Below are 24,786 nucleotides of genomic sequence, written 5' to 3' on the forward strand. Positions count from 1 at the left end.
AGGAGCCTTGCGAATTCGAGCCTTGCAACTGGTTTTTATAGTTATTGATTTTCAATAGTTAAAAAAACGAGCTGCAAGGCTCGAACAATCGTATCTTCTCTTCCCAAATTGTCCATTTTTGGTTGGCAATCTGAGCGTCAATTGGAGAGACATTACTGACGATCAGATTGTCCATATAAATCGACAATTTGGGAAGAGGAGCCTTGCGAATTCGAGCCTTGCAACTGGTTTTTATAGTTATTGATTTTCAATAGTTAAAAAAACGAGCTGCAAGGCTCGAACAATCGTATCTTCTCTTCCCAAATTGTCCATTTTTGGTTGGCAATCTGAGCGTCAATTGGAGAGACATTACTGACGATCAGATTGTCCATATAAATCGACAATTTGGGAAGAGGAGCCTTGCGAATTCGAGCCTTGCAACTGGTTTTTATAGTTATCGATTTTCAATAGTTAAAAAAACGAGCTGCAAGGCTCGAACAATCGTATCTTCTCTTCCCAAATTATCCATTTTCGTGGACAATATGAGCATCAATTGGAGAGACATTACTGACAATCAGATTGTCCATATAAATCGACAATTTGGGAAGAGGAGCCTTGCGAATTCGAGCCTTGCAATTCGTTTTTATAGTTACCGATTTTCAACAATTATAAAAACGAGCTGCAAGGCTCGAACAATCGTATCTTCTCTTCCCAAATTGTCCATTTTTTACGATTGTTGCTGTAAAATCGTATTTTCTCGGCCCAGATTGTACAATAGTAATCAATCGTTAACAATTATAAAAACGAGACGCAAACCTCGAATAATCATCGTATCTTCTCTTCCCAAATTGCCCGTTTCTGTGCGCGATCCGAGCGCGAATTAGGGAGAAATTACTGTAACGCCAAAAGAACTTGTTATTGTACATGACAGGAATGAAAATAATTGTTTAAAATCCACTTTAGTGTCGATCTTCGATTTTGAGAACAGTTAGAGAACTGCTGATAGATAAAGTGTTAATTCGATGCTGTCGCAACTCGGAAATCTTTCTTGGAAACTTGGGGGAAAGTTGCCAAATTGTAGTTCATAGTTGCGTGTTCGAATATTAGAATAACACGGTGATCTACATAATTTAAAAAGGAATAATTCGGTGACCTAAATTGAAGCTCACATCGAAGATCCAAAATCGCCTAACGCTAACTCTACCAACTCCCAAAATCGACTGCACATCGGAATCAAAAAATTCTAACCCTCGAAAAACACTTTGGCCGTCACGTCACTCATACGTGGTGTTATTTGCGCAGATTTTTTTCTCCTAATTTCATCAGAATCCTTCAACCCTCCGCTGTCACACTTGCTATATTCGCACGTGTGTCGTGCAATTTAAAAAGGATAATTTAAAAAGGAATAATTCGGTGACCTAAATTGAAGCTCACATCGAAGATCCAAAATCGCCTAACGCTAACTCTACCAACTCCCAAAATCGACTGCACATCGGAATCAAAAAATTCTAACCCTTGAAAAACACTTTGGCCGTCACGTCACTCATACGTGGTGTTATTTGCTCAGATTTTTTTTTCCTAATTTCATCAGAATCCTTCAACCCTCCGCTGTCACACTTGCTATATTCGCACGTGTGTCGTGCAATTTAAAAAGGATAATTTAAAAAGGAATAATTCGGTGACCTAAATTGAAGCTTACATCGAAGATCCAAAATCGCCTAACGCTAACTTTACCAACCCCTAAAATCGACCGATACTCGGCACGTCGGAATCATAAAATCCATACCCTCGAAAAACACTTTGGCCGTCACGTCACTCATACGTGGTGTTATTTGCTCAGATTTTTTTCTCCTAATTTCATCAGAACCCTTCAACCCTCCGCTGTCACACTTGCTATATTCGCACGTGCGTCGTACAATTTTTAAACGGCTGTCGCTCAAAAATCGAGCTTCGCCATCGAGCCCCAAAAATTATCTGAATATTCTAGAACCCCGTTTCCTTCATCAGACCGCGGTATCTCGCTTCCAAGTATATCGAATCAATCGTTAATTTCACTTTTCCGAACGAAAAATGTGGGTCATCTTGACTCGGCGCGGAGGCTTGAACGAGAAACTGTTAAAAATGCAATCGATGTAATTCGAGTTAACGTGCCTTATTCGATCGAGATAAAACCGAGAAGCGAACTAAAAGTAAATCGAAACTCAAATTCGAGTAACTCGAAAGTTATTCGAAATTTTCCGAGCTTTCGGCGTGGCGGTCGAAGCGCGAACGAAAAAATCCGGTGAAAATTTCACGCTGCGAGCATTTTCGTCGTTTCAACGATTCCCGAAGCAGGAGATCTGATCGGTATACCTAGTGCAAACGGCACGATATTGGCGACTCTCCCCTAGACAATAGGTCGAGCGAATACCAGAGAAAGACAGACGATTGTTAACGACTGAAAGAACGAAAGAAAGAAAGAAACAAAAGAAAAAAAAAGAAAAAGAAAGAAAGAAAGAAAGAGCTCGGACCCAGTGAACTTTGACTTTTCGCGTACCAGGAAAGTCGCTGTCTGCCTCGACGACCGGAAGCAGCACGGGGGGTAGTGGTGGAGGTAGTAGCGGAGGCGGTGGTAACGGTGGTGGATCCGGTGGTGGTGGCTCGGGAGGTGGAGGGAGCGGTTCTGGCACCGGCGGCGGTGCGGCCGCTGGCGGCGGCGGTGGTGCCGGTTCCCTAAGCGGGGGTGGAATCGTTGCTGTGAAGCAAGAGACCACCGTCGAACTCGCCAACCTGGGCCACGGCTCGTACACGATGGTCGACTCGACGACCTTTCTGAGCGGTCAGCAACAGAGGGTCAGCAATCCATCCGAGGACGACGAAGTGCCGAGTCTGCCCAGTATGTCCCATGCGAGATGTGAGGTTACGTTTGTGTCCCTTTGCATGGGCATGACAGTTGCGCTTCTCTCTCTATCTCTCTCTTCTACCGTTTCGTTTTCTCTGTTCCTTCCTGCGCCACTCGCTCTCAGGCTATTCTGTTTCCCGTTCGTTCTTTGTTCGACGCTACGGGAGCACGTTTTCCGATCGGAACCACCCGTTTTCAGATCGTTCAGCGAGGTTCGGCTTTGCTTCGACGATTAGCTTTTCGCCGTTGCGCATTCGAACGCAAAGGGACCCGGGGACATTTTCGATATTCGTCCGCAACCTGCACGATATAATAATGGATGATCGATCTTCACGATTGCCGAGATTATTTTATACAATTTTCGACGATCGTTTTTTTTCGAGGCGTTGTTATTCTTTAACGCGTTCGCTAACGACGTCGCAGGCGACGACCACGATTTCGTGTTTCGCTTATAGAACATCGAATTCGTTTTATTGGATGTCGCTATTTAAAATTGTAACGCGTGGTTTAAAATTGTACAGGGTGTCCCGAAAATGTCTCGCAATCCGAAAGTAGGGGATTCCTGAGGCGATTTCAAGAAACTTTTTCCTTAGCGAAAATGCGATCCGCGGCTTCGTTTACGAGTTGTTAACGAAAAACAGTGACCAATCAGAGGCGAGATCATTTGGCGCGTGACGGCCGAGCCAATGAGCGGAACTGGGCTCCGTGCACTCGTTGGCTGGGCCGCCGCGCGCCAGCCGAGCTCGCCTCTTATTGGTCAGCGTTTTTCGTCAATAACTCGTAAACGAAGCCTCGGAGAAAATTTTCGCAAAGGAAAAAGTTGCTTCAAATGACCTCAGGAACCATTTCCGGATTGCGAGACATTTTCGGGACACCTTATAGAGACCGCATGTCTATCATATTTTGTAAGATGATGCGATGTATTTGATACGATAGATATAATCACGTACGTTGGTGACGCTGGTAGCGAATGTATTAATGAAATGATTCGATCTCGGGACAGTTAATACAGAGATGACGTTCAATATTGCACAATAACGAAGAAATAATTTAAAGACGCGAGATGGAAATAGTAGCTTATTCGCTGAAACACCGAACGAATTTGCGACATCGATTACTAGACTGTGGATTTTCTGGATTTATGCAAAAAGTGATAACGGAGATACAAAATAGGAAGATCGTAATAAGTATAAAAAAGAAAACTATCTGTTAATTCTGTTAAGAGAACAAATACATTTTTAGTCGACTCCGATCTCTCGAAATCAACGGAGATATTTATTTTACGCGAAGATCGAGATTGCCATTTGCGTTAAAGTTCGTTCGCTTTTGAAATACGAACTCCCGGAGAAAAAGAAAAAGAGGCCAGTTATGTCGCGCATCTCCGAAGCGGTCGAATCAAAGTGGGATGAATTTTTTGCTTCGATCGCGCAAGGGCGGGGGTCGTATACAGTTCATCGACTCCGGGGACCCTAGGGAATGGCTGTACTAACTGCAGCGATAATGCAGTTTGGAATTGCGGCAATTACAGAGATTTACAACGAGCCCAAGGATAGGTCTCGTCGGTTCAGATTGGTCCGGGGGATCTTAAGAAAACGTGCTCTCGCATTCCGAGTCCCGCATTTTCGCCGAAGACATGATTTAACTGTGCTCCGGTGCCAAAACAATTCGCCGATCGCATTGTTCTGTCTCTTAACGATCTGTCGCTTACGTTGTTACACTGTCCACTAAACAATCCGCTGTGACGAATTGTCGGAAGGCTCGTCCGTTCGTCTGTGTTTTGTTCGTTCGTGTTAACACGTGGCTGTTCTTCGTTTATTTTTTTGTTAGTGTAAAGTCGTAGTTAGATCTGTGTATCTCTCTCTCTTTGTTTATCTCTCTCTTCTCTCTCTCTCTCTCTCTCTCTCTCTTTATCTCTCTCGATGGTTTGCTAGCGATCGACGAAGGACAAGATTTCAACCGGCGATATGTTCTCGTTTCCGTAGATCCCGCACAGATCAGCGAGCTGCTCTCGAAGACGATAGCGGATGCCCACGCAAGAACGTGTCTGATGACGACAGAAGAGATCCAGGAGTCCTTCCGGAAGCCTCACGACCTCACCAGATTGATCTACTACAAGAACATGGCGCACGAACAACTGTGGCTCGAGTGCGCCCAAAAACTAACCGCTGTTATCCAGCAGATCATCGAGTTCGCCAAGATGGTTCCTGGATTCATGAAGCTCTCGCAAGACGACCAGATTGTTCTATTAAAGGCTGGTACGTAGACCGAGCGAAGAAGTTCACGGAACTCGGGAGGAACAACCGCGCGGCGCGCGGTTGTTTCCGCGCGCGATTAGGAAAATCGTCGAATTATTTGGTTAGCGCGCGCTGTTCCGTTGCCATTGTAAACAAGAAACTGTTCAAGTACTAATGGTGTCGCGACGAAGTCAACGCTGGAATAATATTTGACTTCGATGTGTAGAACGAAGATGAATATTTCATCGGCCTGATGTAACAGTAGACAAGCACGCGTGCTTGCCAGGCGTCCAGCGATACACGCCGCGATTCCGTTAGTGTCTAAGCTACCTTGAGGCAATCGGACAAGTAAAACACGTGACCTATTGCGAGAACGGTTCGCTTCGTGGCAGATTGACGTAACGAACCCGTGTGTTTTCAGGTTCCTTCGAGTTGGCTGTGCTACGTATGAGCAGGTACCTAGATCTCCAGCAGAACTGCGTCCTCTACGGCGACACCATGTTGCCGCAGGACGCGTTTTACACGACGGACACAGCGGAAATGAAGCTCGTTTCTTGCGTGTTCGAAATGGCCAGGAGTATCGCCGAATTGAAGCTCACGGAAACGGAGCTCGCGCTGTACAGCGCGGCGGTTCTCTACAGTCCTGGTTAGTAAAATTCGTGGCAGGACGTGAAAATCGTCGACGTGGCCGCTGACGTGCTATGGAAAAATATCTGAATCATGATATTCGATTTATTCTTGTCGGCCGTGTCGGTCCGAAAATCTCGGCAATAATTTCAATACTCTTCCAAAACGATCGAATTTTAGGGATTTTACGGACTTTAGGGATTTAGGGATTTGGGGATTTTAAGGGCCGAGGTTACCGTAGCGCGTGGCCAAGGCTTTAATCCCCGTTCAAAGGGATTCCGTAGATAAATATGTAAATGGTCGTACGACGATTTGAGAATATTGCGATACAAAGAGGAAAGTATCCGTGCCCCGGTGTCGCAAAGACGCAAACTGCTTTGGTTAATCCGGCCGGTCGTTACGGATAGGTTTTTGCCAGTCAATGAAAAAGCAAAGTAGAGTACTTTAACGGCGGATAGAAGCGGACTAGTGTCCTATTACGACGTACAAAACGAATACCATTACGTTGGCTTCGACTTTCTCAATCCTTTTAGTTAAAAGGATTCTTCTCCTCTATAATCTTTTGTTTCCGACGATAATGGGGGTGAAGTTAATTCGACAAGCACTAAAGGAATGAAATTATAATGGCTCGATCTACTCGACATCTGAAAACTTCCGATATACCTCTACTTTTATCCGACGTAAGGATAAGCCCTGCTACGTTAATTAAGATTCTATCCTCCCCCGGATTTTTCCGAAGGTGACTCTATGCTCGAGCAAAGTACAGGAAAATTAACGCGTGGAAGCTTTTGGAAGCTCGTACTCTTCAAATTAATTGCAATTCGGTCTGTCGTCAGTTGATAATAGCATAGTATTTGTTATTTAAGCGGATAATCTTTCCGAGGAATTCCAATGATAATATTTCATAGTCTCGTATTGTACAAACTAATTAATAGTTGACAAAGTGATTACATAAACTAGCTCTAGTTTTTCATGTTGTATACTCTACGATAATTTATAGAACAATTTATTTCCGGCAGAGTGCCCGATACCAACCGGAAAAAGCTCTAAATTGAACGAAACAATGCATTGCTAAGAATACGTGCTCGGGAATTCTAACAATTTCAAAGGCTTGTACTTTACCAACACATAAGAAATCGGCAAAGCTATGACTTAAACTCTGTCTATATTTCCCTGCTCTACACCATACAACAATTTATTATTGACAGAGTGTCCGATACGAACCAGGAAAAGCTCTAAGTTGAACGAAACAATGCATTGCTAAAAATATGTGCTCAGGAATTCTAATAACTTCAAAGACTTGTACTTTACCAACACATGGGAAATCGGCAAAGCGATGACTTAAACTCTGTCTAATTCTCCATACACTCCACTACAACAATTTATTATTGAAAGAGTGTTCGATACAAACCAGGAAAAGCTCTAAGTTGAACGAAACAATGCAGTGCTAAAAATATGTGCTCAGGAATTCTAATAACTTCAAAGACTTGTACTTTACCAACACATGGGAAATCGGCAAAGCGATGACTTAAACTCTGTCTAATTCTCCATACTCCACTACAACAATTTATTATTGTCAGAGTGTCCGATAGCAACCGGGAAAAGCTCTACGTTGAACGAATCAATCCATTATCAAAACTATGCGCTTGGAAACTCGACGATCTCCAAAGACCTGTATTTTCTCAACAAATCCGAAGTCAGCGAAGCGATGACTTAGATCAGCTCGATGCTCTGTTGATTCTCTCTGACCTGCGCCATGCAACCCTTAACTTTCCACGAAGCACCCGACATCGCGACCCCAGTAATCGTAGCATTAAGACATCGTACGAAATCGGTCGACGCCGACGAACCGAGTCTGACGGATTTCGCCTGAATTTCAGATCGGCCAGGACTGAAAGGCCTCGCGGAGGTGTCGAGACTGTCACAGGCGGTAATCAGGGCGCTGAGGTCGGAGCTGGACCGTAACCACCTGTCGCCGATCAAGGGCGACGTGACGGTGTGCGACGCGATCCTGGCGAAGATCCCCCAGCTCCGGGAGATCTCTCTGCTGCACATGGACGCGCTCGCGAAGCTGAAACGGTCGCAGCCCCACCTCGACTTCCCAGCCCTCCACAAAGAGCTTTTCAGCGTTGACAGCTGAACGATCGACGCGGCGCAGGGCGTCCCGACGCTGACGAACAAAGCGGTACGCGAGTAGCGCCGGGCCTTGCTCTGTCAAGGTGAGTTCCACCGTCCGGAAAGGAAACGACGGAGAAGGCGACGCGTGTCAACAGAAAGAGAAAAGAAAAGGGTGACGTCGCGACGACGCTACCTAGGAAGACAGAGCGAGAGAGCGAAAGAGCGAGAGAGAGAGCGAGAACGAGAGAGAGAGAGAGAGAGCGAAAGAGAAAGAAAGTGAGAGAGAGAGAGAGAGAGAGAATGGATCGCGTAGGCGTGTGTTTAGGGCCGATCGACGAACGACGGTCGAAGGGTGCGGAGAGAACGTGATTGTGACGCAACGAGCTTGCTAAGATTTTTGCCGAAGTTCTGATTTGTCGAGGTCGTACGCCACAGGCACGCTTACCACCACACTACCTTTTTCTTTTTTTTCTTTTTTTTTAATTATTTCTTTGATCGTACTATCGTAAACCCTACGTACTTCTTCGCTAGCTTCAAACGTATCGCGCGCACGAGAACGCATCGAAACCGAAGGGACAAGTTAATGAGTTCTATTATATAGTTCTATGTATATGTATACATATAAATATATATATATATATAATATGTATATTTACGTATATGTATGTATACATATACGCGAGTAATTTAGGCAGCACACGTTGCGTTGTTATTGTATATTTAATTCCGAGGATTAGTAATTGAATTTTATATATTGACATGTTATATAGAATTTTTAAGTACAAAGAGATAAGTTTTATCGGGAGAGCAGTAGGAGAGCGGTGCGATGACCAAGAATCGTCTCTGTGTCCTTGGATCGTTCGAGCAGTCCTGTTGTTTGTCCGCTTGTCGCGATGCCACGATCTTTCCTTCGAGCCCTTCGACTCCGCAGGAATTAAGATCCTCGACGCAAACGATATCCAACAAAACGAAATGAAAAACAAAGAATGCTATATACGGAAACGAACAGCAAGAAACAATCGTAGCCGACGACTGCGAGCAATCGAGAGAACGCATCGACGCGGACGACGGTTGTTAGGTCACGCGGTTTATTGTACATATTCGTTTTTTTTTTCGTCGTGTCTCATCGTCGTCTATATATTTACGAAAAGGAAAATGTATGACGATTGAGCGGAGCTTTTCGTCACACCGGGATAACGAAATCTTAATCTTATCTGCGCAACCCGATTTCACGATTGTCCGGAGAGAAAGAGAGAGAGAGCGCGTGCGAGAGAGAGAGAGAGAGAGAATGAGAGAGTGTGAGAGAGAAAGAAAGGAAGAGAGAGAGAGAGTGAGAGAGAGAGAGAGAGGAAACAGGACTTTTCACGCCGGTGCACGATGTTCTGGATCTTAAATTTAACATGCAAGCGAGCCGGCTTTGAGAGAAGCGCCGCCCGAAATCGAGCGTGAAACAAGTAACTATTTCAATCACATTTTTTTGTTCAAATCAGCTGCGATCGTTGTTAAGTCTCCTCGTCCATTTTTCTTTTTTTTCTTTTTTTTTTCTTCTATTATTATCGGTTCGTTACATTTTGGAAAGCCACGTAACTTGTACTTTATTTCTTTTTTTTTCGGTCAGAAACTGCGTTACTAGTACTATTACGATAATCATTAATATTATTGATTAATTAATTAATATTATTATAATAATTATTATTATCCTTATTATCATTACGATTATTATTATCTATTTTATTTCTCCCTCCTTCCTCCCGCATTTTTTCTCCGGTTTCTCTTCTTTTATTTTTGTTTGGTCACGTTTCATTTTTGTTTCTCTTTCGGAAAGCTTTCGTTTCGTTTCGTTTCACGTTTTCCTCTCTTTCACGTGTACAAAATGCGATAGGATAATAATTCGTGTTAAGTTTCATCGAGAACGCCCCGCCCCGTCCCCCCTCCCCCGGTCCCCACCTCATGGTCCTGCGATTGTTCTGTTAGTTACACGCGTTAAGCGAAAGTTACCTTGGAAGTTTCTGAGCGAAAAACGTCGGGAACGACGCCGCGTGGAACAGTCTGCCGGGTTTTCGCGCGTTCGGTTTTGCGTATTCGCTCTAACTTATTTCCGATCAACGATAACAGCGTCGCGAGAAAACGTCGTTAGCTTTAGTTCGAAACCGATGCGGATATTCCGAGAGGAGAGGGATTAAAAGCTGAAGAAAAATCGGGTTTACAGTGCATAACACTTCGAAAAATGAACCGACCACCGTCTGGACGATCAATCCTCCGACGAACAACGAAAGCATCGAGCGACTCAATCGCACCATAACTGCACGATCCGCCCCGCAAACCAACGGCGGTTCGTTGATCGTCGAACGAATCGATCGCTCTCTCGATCGAGCTCATTCCATTGATTTATAATTCTAAACGCGGTGCGACGCGGTTTCGTTGGCGAACATTCTCGAATCCCCTCCCGACCCGTCGCCGTTCGAGAATCGCCGTTCCGAGACGCGCGAATGCTTGTACATATTGTATAAAGTCACGGTGTAAATTGATCGGGGCGAGTCCTCGATCGGCTCGCTCGTTTCTGGATCACTTTAGCCGAGGGTGTTCCGGCGGGTGGCTCGTCGAAAACCCGGCAGGCGGTCCTCGATCGGCTCGCGATCGCGTCGGTCCCGAGGACGCGTCGAGTTACAGGTTTTCCGATTACGTCGATTTCACGGTTCCCTATCGATGGTTATGGTATCCCCCATTTCGAACGTTATAGTCCCCGTATTTTCGAAAGTTATGCTCACGAAATTTCGAATGTTACTTGTTTCTGGTCGACGGCGATCCTTCCTAGGCAGCGTCGAGGTGCGAACGTGTACGCGAAAAATGGAACACTGCAGGATCGTAGATTTTTAATTGCGGCGGAAACAAGCGTAGAGACACGAGATCGTGTCGAGGCAATCGGAACGGAAATGGATGATCACGAAACCGGGAACCTCTTGTAAACGAAAACGTGAGGAAACTACGTTCGCATTCGGTGACACACACGAGCCGTATTCCTCGGATTTATACTTTTATATTGATTAGCGATTCAAGGGCGAATCGTTTGTCCGTTTTTCTGTAAAGATTTGTTCATGTTCATCTTGGCCGGGGGAACAAGATTTCACAGCGCTCGGTCTGCCCGGGGGCACCCATTCTCGTTGTTCATTTCGATTTCAGCGTGGTAGACGTTGAAACGACCGAGCTCCCCCGTTCGAATCATTTTCGCGTAGTCGTGCGTTAGAAAATTCTTTCCAACCCCCGTACGCTGCTCGAGCGAAAACGTATCCGTGCTTCGTTTCATGCGGAAATCTTATGCGAGCGTTGCAATTGGAAGCGTTAAAAAACGCTTAAAATGAAACGAAAAACTTATATTAATTATTGTGTTAATAATTCTAATATATATATTAATTAATATGTTAATAATTGTAATATATATTAATTAATATATTAATAATTATAATATGTATTAATTAATATATTAATAATTATAATATGTAATAATTAATATATTAATAATTATAATATGTATTAATTAATATGTTAATAATTATAATATATATATTAATTAATATATCAATAATTATAATATATATTAACTAATATATCGAATAAAACTTGAAAACTCGAAATATCGGACATAGATGAAACGAATTCGGTTGTTAAAACCGATGTTACGAGAGCTAATTAATCGCGCAAAGTGGTCCAAGCACCAATCACAGAATCTCTCATCAACTAAAACATTGATATTCCGAAATCGTTTAACGTGCCCGCGGTCATTCTTTTTTCTCGCAAATGCACAAAATTCGTTCGAACTATAGACAAGAATTTCCATCGCGAGCGTTTTTTTTTTCAGCGTACGAGGGTTATATTTACACGTCGTCATTTGGAACACAGCGGCGAAACGATGAAATTTTTATCGATACAGAGATGCTCGATATTGTTAATTATCGCGCACGGGTGAGAACGATAGAACACCCGGCGCGAACCCGTTCGATTAATTGTACTAGTTGATAATCGGTTCGGCCATTTTGTCGGTCATCTAGTTGCGTTGCCTTCGCCTCGACGGAAGTGGCCAGCGGTCGCGTTCCGTTTGCGACGACTCTAGTGGAGGGAAAAAAAAAATAATTACGAGAGAAAAAGAAAAATAAACGACAAGAAACCACGACTCGTCATTGACTGAATAGATTCTATACTCGCGGTGCTTACGACAGGGAGCAAAAGAGGTACAAGCGTTTAACCGTATATTCGTCTCCTTTCTGTTGCAGATTATTTCCTTCGTAATGAACGTATTGGGCCTTAAATAAACATAACATTGTTTTATATATATATATAAAAACAAGAGTTATATATATATATATAAAGTATACATAAAAAGCAACATAAAGTATATATGAAAGATATGTAGAAGTGTGCGTGTATATGTATATCTATATACTATATATTACATATTATATATATATGTTTATATATATACATACGTGCATATACATATATACATATACGTATACGTATATATATACACACACACGAATATAAAATATATTATATATATATATACATATATATATATATAGAGCGAGAGAGAGAGATTGTGTGAGCGTGATAATTAAATCGAACATGTGCGCGCGAGAGTAAACTGAATGTATCTGTGCGAGTGCGACAAAACGATGAAAAATGGCTGAGGAGGATAATAGACAAAAACGAGCGGAGAAAAGCGATAGAACCACGGTCGGCGAGAGAGAGAGAGAGAGAGAGAGAAAGAGAGCGAGAGAGAGAGAGGGAGAGAGAGTGATAGGGAGAGAAAGGGAGCGCGTGTGAGAGTGTGCGAGCACGAAAGAACTGAGAATATCGGTTGTTACGATGCATACATACAAAAAAGTATATATTGTACTAATTAAAGTAAAGCAAAAAAAATGTGGTTAAAGGGGCCCCGCCGGAACGGTCCACAGACGACTTATATATCTATATACGTACACATACATGCGCAAGCGGCACGTACGACGTACAACCGCGTAAGAGGCTGGCTGGGCGTGTGCCGGATTGAATTTTGCTCGGACCGTCCGTTCACGACATAGAGAAAAAAAGAAAAGAAAACGAAACGAAACCGGGAATACATTTAAACGCAAACGGTGCAAAAGACCGACCCGATGAAATAGCGTCGCCGGAGTTGTCGGGGTCGGGGCGCGTCGCCGTCTCCGCGTGCCCCGCGTTGCGTAGAACGCGGCGGAACGGGTGCCGATGGACGCGGGAACGTCGACGGGACTTCCGGTCGGCCGTATACTTCGCGGTAGTGGTTCGCATAGTTCCCTCTGAGCTACCTTAGACAGTAAATGTATAAACACACACTCGCGCATATACATATTATATATATATATATATATATATACATACGAAAGAAAAAGAAAAATATATATATACATATTGAGAAGGGCGAAAATTAGCGGCGGAACGGGCAGGATTCGGCGGTCCCTGCGTCTGTAACAAAGATCGTTTGAACAAAAGAAGAAAGCTGCGTGCGATTTGTGGAAGTGGAAACGCGCGTACACGTCTGTGTATGTATGTATATGTGTATATATGAATATAGAGATATAAATATAAATATAAATAATGAGGATAAAGCGATATATTGTCCCTGGACCGGTCTGGTCGGCTCGCGGACACAACATGTGAGAGAGCGAGAGAGCGAGAGAGCGAGAGCGAGAGAGAGAGAGAGGAAAAAGGAAACACACTGGCACACGTATACACACACGATCCACATACACCACCACCCCCGCAGCGAAACTGAGAAACGAACCCTGACGACACACTTTTACATACACGAAGCCTGCGCGAGCGCGTAGATAGAGGTTTAATCGAGGTAATCATTATGTGCGCATTATAAACGTTTTGGTACTGTACGGCACTGTATGACGCGTCTCTTTATACGTAAACACGTACTTCTTAAACTAAATAATAATAACCATCGCCGCGGTAAAGCCTCTCGAAGCGTTTTTTACGCACCGTTACCGGCTTTCCTCGCTTTCGTCGGCCGGCCACACACGCAATAAGAACGAGCGACGCGCGCCGAACGATCGATCGATTCGATCGTCGTTCTTTTTTTTTTAACGATCGACGAACGGAGAAACCGAGCGCACGGCCGATCCGCGCGATTCACAAACCGGCCGTCGACCGGATCGTTCATGTACTCCTTTTTGTTCGCTGTTTCATCCCTTCGTACTTGCTGCGAGAACCGGAAGCCCGTTGCGACTTCTTGCCCGGCAACCGTTCTCGTACACCATCGACGACTGGCAGATTTGGTGCGTGTGCCTTTTTCACTGTAGCGCAAACCTATATTGTTCTCTTGTTCCGAAGTTCGAAATAAATCTGATCGACGCGGCACCGGCGATCGCTCTCACTTTACACGACATCGAACGATTACCGGGTCTGTCAACCACCCCGAGCCGCTTTCGATCTCACCTTCGAATCCACTACCTCCCGCGACACACAATTAGCGAAAGATTTGCTCGTTTCGATCGTTTCGCGCATCGAAGAGCGCGCGTTGCGAACACGTGTTGCTGTTTCGTTCGACGGGTTGTTCAAATAAATAGCGTCGAGTTCGGTTCGACGCGCGAGGACTTCTTGATGCGAATGTACAAAATTCCTTGAAAAATGTGCGCCGGTGTAGAAAACGAAAGAAAGAAAAAACAATCACGACATTGGCTTGCGCGTAGAGTGAGAGATCGCTGTGGCCAAGCCTCAAAATTCACGTTATCGGTCGAAGCGACGGAATGCGGAGGATTTCATCGATTCGTTGCAGCACGTCGGACGACCGGCAACGCGTGCGCCTCCAACTGCAATATCGAATCTAGAATGTATTAGGTTTCCTAGATAAAATGTTGAAATTTAATTCTTTTCGCTGTTTCATGATATCCCTCTTCTTGACGCTCTTATTATACCACCACGCTCGGAACATCGGTCTCTTCTCAGAACATTCTCTCCGCCGACTCGCGCGTTGGAAAACCTCTGACCCCTCCAAACTCGTTGGAATTACCGCCGCGTAAACTAGCGACAGCTTCGCCGATCACACACTCGCCGACAGCGTGAAGGATTTAAGCCTAACACTCGCGCGACGCCCGAACTCTCTCTCATTTGCAGAAAACACCCTCCCGCAGAAATTAGTCCGGATTAAGTACATGGATGAAACGGAGCGCTGAATAGGGAGTACATAGATCCATAGATCCTTTCGTGGCTGCGAGACGAAATAGTGACGGTTATCAATTCGCCGCATCGTAGCTACCACCCGGCGGAAAAAGTCATTTGCGACGACGGAAAGGCCGAAGAGAGAGGCTGCTGTCGGACCGAAGGCAGAAAACGGACCTCTCCGGGAGGGGCGATCCCGGAAACGTTCTCGTCGGGTCCGATCAACGTGACCGGCGATCGACGACCAACGGAAATGCTTCGCTTTTCACCGGAGACGCGGCCAAGCCCGTTCTTTTTGTACGCGATCGACGACGATCCCGCGATCGACGCCCGTTGATCAGCTGCGCGGTGTCTCGACGCACGTTGCCGCGGGGCGAGCACGTCCGCTTTCTAGGGGCGGCGTTTTCTAGCGCGTACACACGATCACGAGTTCTAGCTGGTTTCACAATGATCCGATGTTTCGCGGTTGAATAGACGCTGTTCAACCTGTTGCGTAAAAATCACAGAGGTATCGGACTAGGCTTTTTGATATAAACGCTAAGAAATTGTTCGAAGCGACGACATGTGCTTCTTTAGAGTCTTGATTAGAGTCTACTACGAGATTTCGACCGTTCTTTTGTACTTGATCCTGGATTGGACCGGCGTTACACGCGTAAATTTTGTCCGGCGAGTGGGCGTATCATTTGTAACGATCCGACTAACATATACATACAGTTCTGGCTTTCGAGATCGTCGGTTAGCCGAGTTTCGACGACTAGGTTCGAGTCTTTTTGGTAGCGCACCGCGAGAGAGCTTGGCCGATACTTTACGAGAGCAAAGGCGTCCCACATTTTTTAGCGCAGCTTAGCAAGACCGCGTAGCGTGACCATAACCGATTTAGACGTTAAAACGTTTTTAGATAAGTTCCACGGTGAAGTATCGTCCGCGTCCCGAGCGAAAGCTTCTCTTCTCTTACTGTAATTTAGCAACGAGCGTCCCTGAAACGGCACCGGGACCGGTCCGACCGAGCCACGCCGTTTTCGTCCGATCGGAGAATCGAGCGGAGATCTGGTTGTTTTTTTTCTTCTTAATTCGCGGAAATTGTCAAATATATATGTATAACGTTTCTAACGCGTCCGGTATCGTGGACGGTGCTCGGACACGTGCCGATTCAGGGATTCGGACTTTTTAATCATCGCTTGCTACTCTTCGAACGAGTCGAGCGACGTATCGAAACGGGAGATGTTCCGTTGGCCAAGAAGTATCGATGTATTTTTCTTCGTGGAAAATCGTTCACCATAATTCCAATATTATTACTCGCGCGTACAAATTCTCCTGGGCATTCGTTTAAATTTTAGGACGAACGACGCGAAGAGTTTTTCGTAATGTTACGCTTTTACGCTAATCGCGCAGATGTAAGAACGCGGCGCCAGCAGCACGAAAGGCTTCTGAAACGCGGAACGATGATGTCGGGGATGGACCGAGACAGATTTTAGACCCATAGATCGCGAATCTGTGTGCAATGTTGCATCGTTGCAAGCGTCGGAATAGTCGGAAAAATTTCTTCAGCTAACCAGACGATGTTTTAGAGTACAAGTAAAACGAATGCGCTATTTATTTTCGTCAGAGCGTGCATCTTCTCGGATTCGAATGTTTTATAAGCGGATAAATGCACGAAGATCCGCAGTCCGTTGACGTCCAAATCGAAGATAATTTGTAATCACGTGACACTCTTGTTTGTTATCGGGAATTCTGACGATACTTTTTGGCCAATCTAGCAGGAAGTGGAACAGGGGTTGATTGGCGATGAATATGCTTTCTGCGAGCGGGCACGTTGATGTTTCTGGCTTTTCGGAACCCGAGGCAAACTGGCGAGAGAAAATGCGAGTATGTGCGGGGGGTTGTGACCGTACGGGGTACGGGGACCGGGGGGAGGGGTAACATAGGGGAACGAAGGGGGCTCGACGAGAGCGATGGCGAATCCGTCACGGTGCGCCGACTGATACGTTTTCGGACGGTTTAAATATACTTATAGCGAAATTAAGAAATGCATATTATTCTGCCGATTAACGAGTAAGTGCGTAGAATTCGTTTAACTGTAGATAAAACACGTACACAGTCACGTACGCGCGAGTGCAAGATACATTACCACCCTGTAATCGTTCACCCACGAACCACCCACCCATATGTACACTGCGTACCACGTACACGATACAGTTACACGCGATACAGATGACACATGTACACGCGATACATACATACATACATACATATTTACATGCATACGTACATACATACATCGAGAGAGAGACATGGATACACGTACACGTCGAAGATAACCGGGGCGGGCACGGTTAAACATACAGACAAAATAAGCGACAAAAAAAGAATATTACGAATACGAATGGTGGAGAGAAAGTGATGGGAGAGAAAGAGAGAGAGAATTAAGGAATATTAAGAAAAAAAAATGCAAAACAGACACATACACAAAGGCGCAACACGTACACGCGCACGCACGTTGCAATTAGACGTTATTATCGCAATTTGGAGTTAAATTTTATAATATATAATATATAAAAATATATATATATAATAAATAAAAGTTGACGGATAATATAGAGTTATATTAAATATCGATTAAAAAAAAAAATAATAATAAAACAGCGGGAGCGTTTGTTTTCTTCGGGTGGCGCTGATCATGCGCTATCGATCCAACCCTCTGCCCTGTCATTCGGATATTGTCGTCCTTTTCATCCCTTTTTACTGATCCTTTTTCGGTGATCTGCTTGTTCTTGTTCTTTCATGATATAATTTAAAAATAAATGGATATTCACTTAAATTTTGAATAGTCTTCGCAATTTTTATGATATATTAATAAGTAAATTTAACGCTTGTCTATAGTTGGATACCAGTTAAAGATAATTCAATTAATCACAGTCATTGGAAAGTAATTCTATTACTTTAGAATTAATTCCTTATTAATTTTGATATCTGATATATCTCTCCAGACGCATTTATAAAGTGCGCATAAATAACATTAAAAATTATTTTATGACATGCTTTTTAACTATTCTGGAAAAATTAATTATAAGTGATGTTTAAATTTTTATAAGATAAGTATCCTACCACGTCTATAGTAAGTATAGTTTATGAAGTGCAACATGCCAAAGGTATGTTGCAATTTTATTTAATAAATGTATGAGTTGTTAATTATTCGGTACCTGATTTTATTTAGGATATAAATTCGGTATATGTATAGTTTATTTAAAGTAACTTATATTTTAAGTGAATTTAAAAGGTTGAATTTGCTATAATATTTAATAAAAATATTTATTACAATAAAATTACAATAAAATATGTGCAGCGCATGATTGTTTCTTTCATTATCGGTACGTAATTATCGTACAATTCGAAATCAGAATACAGTAGTTTGTAGAAGTTACTGAAGAGGACGTGTTTCCACGTGATTGTCAACCAACAACAATGAGTTCGTCTGTCAGTCGTCGTACAATGTAAGAAATTTTACCAATTACACCTAAATAAATTATTACTTTCACGCTTTATAAATTTGGCTGTATTAATATAAAAATAACAAATGTTTATGACTTTATTTAAATACTAAATAGTGCTCTCACTTAAGTTACTATATTTTATTTCGAGGTTAAGTGTACCGTTTTGATATATTTTTGTACACATCAAGGATGTTATAGATTTTATTTTGTTCACGCAGCTTGAAAATATCAACGGGTGCATTAGTATGCGACGAAAGTATTTTAAAAGGAGACATCACTATTGGTCCAAAGACGGTGGTACATCCTAGAGCAAGTATTATTGCGGAAGCTGGACCAATTATAATAGGAGAGGGGAATATTATTGAAGAAATGGCAACGATAACGAACAAGTAATATAATAATCAATATATCAAAAGCCTAACATTTGGAAACATTGAATGAAATTTTTGTTGCAGATTACCACCGGGCGAACCCGAACCGGCAACAATTCCAGTCCAAATAATAGGTAGCTTCAATGTATTTGAAACCGATTGTATTTGCGAAGCTTATAAAATTGGAGATAACAACATATTGGAGAGCAAAGGTTGTACATGTTATACCAAAAATATATTTCTTACATATCCAGTTAATTAAAATGGTTCTTCCATTTATAGCTTACGTTGGTCGTCAAGTTGAGTTGACCAATGGTTGCGTTGTCGGAGCAGCCTGTGCGTTAACCGAACCTGAAACGATCCCAGAAAACACTGTAATATATGGAAGCGATTATCACCGTAGGGAAATGTATGATAAACCGTATGTAAGTATTTATCGCTAGACCATTCCAAGTATTTGTGCTAGACCATTCTACAATGGACTTTAACAATTTTTTAATTACAGCCACAAGTAGGTCAACTTGAATTTTTATTAAAAGTTCTGCCTAATTACCATCATCTTAGAAAGCCAAATGTGAAACCCGCAAAAGGTGAAGGAGATACATAATGTTATTACAGCATTGTTAATTACAAAAATTGCATCGTGTTTGCAAGTTATAAATACAATTTTTATTAGCTAGCACAAATATACATAGATTCAATAATTTCAAAAATTATTTGTAAATTTTTTATTTATTTTCTATTGTTATATTTACATTGTGAACATTATATTATTTAATAAATTTGAAACAGCAGTAATTAGTAAGATTATTTTGTAAGATTATTATGTAAGATTTATTAATACTCACAGAATGGATATTAATACAATCCAGGGTACACAACTTCACTACTACACACATACGTAAAAGTTTATTAAACCAGGACTTAAAAACAGTTATGGTATCAGTTTTGGTTCTTGAAACTATTATGAAGAATCAAAGAAATCTCAGAATTGTTGTAAGGTATATCGATCCCGGTTTCCGTTCTTCAGACTCAATATATTGGTTCCATAATCGTCATTTTTCGATTCGTGGTTTTTGATATTATATCTGAAGCTGATACAGTTGATACTTATAACAATTATTAGATCTCTTTGGTTCTTCATTAATGTTTCAGTTATAACTGATACAACAGTTTGAAACGATTATTTTCGATACCTTTTTAATCCTTAGCGTCTCCAGCCCTCTCGTGGCGATTCTAGAAAACTCCACCATAAAAGCTATTCAAAGTTATCCATATTTAGATATAGATATATTCTATCTGAATCTCCCTTTCACTATTTTACATTTGATTTTTTAATAAAACGTCCTACAATAAATAAATTTATATATACTTTTTAATTAAGTCATTTCAGTGAAATATATTAATTTCTTTAACGATAGAGAATTTTGTTGCACATGTTTAAAATTATTAGACAGACATATATTTACAACAAAAAGTAATTATCATTGAAAAAATGTTTTGAAAATAAGTTCCACATTTCTAAGAAGAATCTTAATTCGTATGTGACAACACTAGATGGCTGTAGTGTTTCTTTCGCACCCCAATAGCGAATAATTGAAACAATATTGATTTGCATCGTCAGAATAATCTAAATTAATGCAAATCATTATTAATACAAATTCCGCAATTTCCAAGAATATTTTATATCTAAAACTACATATTCCTGTTGCACCTAGTATTTAAATAAAAAAAACCTGCAGAAGAATTACTTGAGGGCAGCCACCCCCGGGTGAAATATTCGAACTGGAAAATATCAAGGGACTTTTCGATTCGCTCAAACAAAAAAGTTTATTCGTATTTGGACCGGTTGAACGTTTCTAGAACACCCAGTACTTCTGCGAAGGCCGAAATGCCGAGGGAAACGACGCGACGCGCGATCGGCAAATCTGTGTGCGTGGTCGGTGCGACAAGTTAATGTAACTTGATGTTTCTCCTTCTCTACGTTCTTCGCCGAGCAAATTCTCCGGAGAATCCAGCGGCACAATGCTAAACGCTACACCTATGAATATGAATTAGCGTCTCGTCGAGGGGGTTGGATGCGAACCATTTACCGTTTCCGTCAGCTTAACCGCGTACCGCAGTGGCTCTCAGCCACTTAAACGGAAAATGTACGAACCGTGTTGCCACTTAATCTCGTGGAATTCGCTTATCATCAATATATGTATGTTAACTATTACCATAACGCCCGGTGTTAAAGGACGACTGCCTCCAATGGCGGGGGATGAAGCGCCTTAACTCTCGAAAAATCATCCATTTTCTGCTTTTAGACGAGGATCTCGGTTAAATTCTCCGTTTACTAGTTTAGTAGAAATGTTCGCATAGAAATGTTCGCGAATTATTTGATTAACGCGTTTAGCGCCGAAAATCAACCCCCAAAATGATTTACAAATAAATTAAAGTAATATAATCAATGAAACTGAAACCAGAAAGTTAAAATTCATCATAGTGGACGGTGCTTTTTGCATTCTAAACAGTCTAGTAAAATTCAGTTCTTTCGAATATATTACAATAGAAATTACTTTTGAACATTAGCGAAACAAAATGTCTTAATAACTTTCTAATCCTGCTGACAAATCTTCTATTTGATCTAAAGATTGCCGGTTCAACCGACCGCGTCGAATTCTTCGAATTCGTTGATCTCCTGTTTGTTTACATTCTCGAAAGTAGATAGCGCAATTTCTCTGTGAATCGCGTTATTCCGAAAAGTTGTTTATTTTCGGCTGAACGCGTTTCGGAAAGAGCGGCGAAGCGGACCGCAGCCGAAAGCGGTCGGGAGCGCTGCTTTATTTTAATGATCGCTCGTCGGAACCCCCTTCAACGTAACTCTTGTCGCGGAAAGTGGTGACCCGAGAGAGCTGTCATATTTTGACGTCCGCAGCGGGCGTTCCGGCCTAGAAGGGGAGACCGAGAAGAAAAGAGATTATTTTTCGTTGCGCCGCGCCAACCCGGGAGAAGCTGAAATCGGCACGAGAGCCACGGAGAACGGGGGGGAACTCCCTAATGGCTCGCGAATTCGCGCGAGTTTTTCTCGTCCCCGTCGGACAGGGCTCGGTTGCCGTCATCTTGATTTTTCGGGGGCGATCGCGTGTCGAATTTAACTCGCTAAAACCGACAGCCGTTTCGTCGCGCCTTCTGCCGCGACCGTGAACTACCCTTAATTTTTTTTAACCGGGGGGATGGTACCCCGTGCGATTTCTTTATTTCCGCCGACGTTTCGATTCGTTGAGATTTTCTACGCGCAGGATTTTCGGAGAAAATTATCGCAACGTCGCTTTCACATTCTTTGTTTCAATGTTCCCGAAATTATCGAGGCGATTTCATAAAAAAAAAATGATCGCATGAATTTCTTGATCCATACATAATTGCTATAATACAAATGGCGAAAAGTATAAATAAATGCAGTCTTATCTACGGTATAAAGCAACGATAGTTAAATACGATTAAATAAGGATTTAGCGTTGAAGTATTGAGTTGGCAACTAAGTAATTGCCGATTTCAGTTATAGATGTCTCTCACTCCCATTTTTATGATATCTCTCCTTAAATGTTTTATTATAAAATTATTATTATTATTATTATTATGTTATTTTTTATTATCCGTGAATGTTAGCAACTGGACAAATTGAATGCAGCGGACAAGGAAAAGCGACCAGAATTGGTCAATCGTAAAGATGTTATTTTCCACGAGGACAATGCTAGGCCGCACACGTCTTTGTCCACTCGGCAAAAATTCATGGATATTGGTTAGGAATTGATGTTACACCCATCATATAGCCCTGATCTCGCGCCATCGGATTACCATTTATTTCGATCCCTGGACAACTCCCTTCGTGGTAAAACTTTTAATGACGATGACGCTGTAAAATCTCACTTAACTCAGTTTTTGGTCGAAAAGGATCAGACTTTCTACGAGCGTGGAATTTTCAAGTTGTCAGAGAGATGGCAAAAGGTCATCGAACAAAATGGAAAATACATTACAGATTAAACTTCATTCCAAGTAAAAAAAATTTTTTATTTCATTGAACAAATCGGCAATTACTTAGTTGCCAACCCAATAGAATTTTTCTCAGGGAACTATAGATCACGAAATATTTAAATATGCATATAATAGAAAATTTGAAGAATATGTATATTCTGATCTTTCGTTACGCACACAATCGAATTATACATTTGCAACGTCTGGATAAGATATACATTCCCGACGTCGTCGCTATATCGATGTCCGTTCTAAAAGAGTTAGCGGTAAATTTTGTATCACCGAATTGATCCTTATTGGACATCAGATATTCAGACCTAACGTATAATGTCACTTACGAGATGACATACATCCGATAAAGGTTAAAAGGAGAAACACGTTATTATGTAACTCCTGCATTGTATAATCGAACCACGAAGTTTCTATTTCCCATAAAGTTCCGTGGTCTAGTTACGAGGCAACATCGCCTGGTTTCAGCAAACGATGATCATTATTATGCTCCATCATTCGAGTTCCTACAGTCATGTCGTCGATTTCGTTCATTCGAATAGCTGACTCGATTCTGCGAATTTAATCTGAAAGAACCGATTTCCACGCTCCGTGCTCCAATATTCATTAAATTCTCCTTAATCGACGCTCAGATTGTGCGCAAAAATTTTGGAAGACAATTGGACAATTTGGGAGAAAAAGATACGATTATTCGAGCCTTGCGGCTCGTTTTTATACTTGTTGACAATCGATAATTATAAAAAGGAGTCGCAAGACTCTAATAATCGTATCTACTCTTCCGGAATTCTCCATTTCTGTGCACAATCTGAGCGCCAATTAGGGAGAATTCACTGTATTTCCTGACGATCGAGACAGGGACTCGCGGCGATCAGCCGTTTCATTCATTCAATTCTCTCTAATCGATGCTCAGATTGTGCGCAAAAATTTGGGAAGACAATTGGACAATTTGGGAGAAAAAGATACGATTATTCGAGCATTGCGCCTCGTTTTTATAGTTGTTGACAATCGGTGACTATAAAAACGAGCCATAAGGCTCGAACAATCGTATCTATTCTTCCGGAATTCTCCATTTCTGTGCACAATCTGAGCGCCAATTAGGGAGAATTCACTGTATTTCGTGACGATCGAGACAGAGACTCGCGGCGATCAGCCGTTTCATTCATTCAATTCTCTCTAATCGATGCTCAGATTGTGCGCAAAAATTTGGGAAGACAATTGGACAATTTGGGAGAAAAAGATACGATTATTCGAGCATTGCGCCTCATTTTTATAGTTGTTGACAATCGGTGACTATAAAAACGAGCCATAAGGCTCGAACAATCGTATCTATTCTTCCGGAATTCTCCATTTCTGTGCACAATCTGAGCGCCAATTAGGGAAAATTCACTGTATTTCGTGACGATCGAGGCAGGGACTCGCGACGATCAGCCGCGAATCAATATTCCATCAGCAATTAGGGAGCCCCGCGCAGACTACGGCCGAATGGAATTAATCTCGAACCGAATCCCGGCGGCGTACATGACATTTTTCGCTTTGCCCTTCTTCGGGCTGCGATCACAATGGAAATGTTAAGCGAACAGTGCATTCGCAACGCTCGTCACTCTCGTTCGCAGCTCGACAACCCGGCTTCCGCGTCAATTTGCGCTGCGCAGCCGGGGACCAAGGGCGAACGCAAACGTTGCCCGACGCGTTGATGATCGTGCCGCTTGCTATTCACGTTGATGGACGAGCGATCATCGAGAGTGTATTCCGCCGGGGCTGTCCGCGGACCACCGTGATCAACGGTAATCATTTCGCGCTGGACTCCTGACGCGGCGCTAATGTACTCGTTCGAAGCTCGCCTTAATTTGATCTTGGCCGGCGCCGAGAATTATCCG

General features: G+C 42.5%; 2 protein-coding genes across 10 annotated transcripts in view; both read left to right on the plus strand.

Moving 5' to 3' along the window:
• Hr3 (nuclear hormone receptor 3 ROR-beta) overlaps positions 1-17,614 on the plus strand; it is a 274,259-nt gene extending 256,645 nt beyond the window's left edge. For 5 of the 9 annotated variants that reach the window (XM_033485624.2, XM_033485619.2, XM_033485621.2 and 2 more), the window contains 4 exons: positions 2,519-2,872; positions 4,843-5,115; positions 5,516-5,740; positions 7,602-17,614. In XM_033485624.2, coding sequence (XP_033341515.1) covers positions 2,519-2,872; positions 4,843-5,115; positions 5,516-5,740; positions 7,602-7,861 — 1,112 coding nt within the window. In that variant the 3' untranslated portion in view covers positions 7,862-17,614. The remainder of the gene's footprint in view (positions 1-2,518; positions 2,873-4,842; positions 5,116-5,515; positions 5,741-7,601) is intronic. The other 4 variants (XM_033485625.2, XM_076523770.1, XR_004492502.2 and 1 more) reach the window with 3 other exon arrangements.
• A 791-nt stretch (positions 17,615-18,405) lies between these two features.
• On the plus strand, positions 18,406-19,681 carry DCTN6-p27 (dynactin subunit 6). Its single transcript, XM_033485313.2, has 5 exons — positions 18,406-18,512; positions 18,731-18,901; positions 18,968-19,095; positions 19,166-19,308; positions 19,389-19,681. The coding sequence occupies exons 1-5, from the start codon at positions 18,484-18,486 to the stop codon at positions 19,488-19,490; spliced, it is 573 nt and encodes a 190-aa protein (XP_033341204.1). The 5' UTR covers positions 18,406-18,483; the 3' UTR covers positions 19,491-19,681.
• Positions 19,682-24,786: the final 5,105 nt, after the last annotated feature.

Source organism: Megalopta genalis, chromosome 7, assembly GCF_051020955.1.
Source record: "Megalopta genalis isolate 19385.01 chromosome 7, iyMegGena1_principal, whole genome shotgun sequence".
Classification (NCBI taxonomy): Eukaryota; Metazoa; Arthropoda; class Insecta; order Hymenoptera; family Halictidae; genus Megalopta; species Megalopta genalis.

Coding starts and splice junctions, on each gene's coding strand:
- DCTN6-p27 (XM_033485313.2), top strand. CDS start 18,484: ATGAGTTCGTCTGTCAGTCGTCGTACAAT. Junction 18,513..18,730: donor TCTGTCAGTCGTCGTACAAT/GTAAGAAATTTT, acceptor TTGTTCACGCAG/CTTGAAAATATCAACGGGTG. Junction 18,902..18,967: donor ATGGCAACGATAACGAACAA/GTAATATAATAA, acceptor TTTTTGTTGCAG/ATTACCACCGGGCGAACCCG.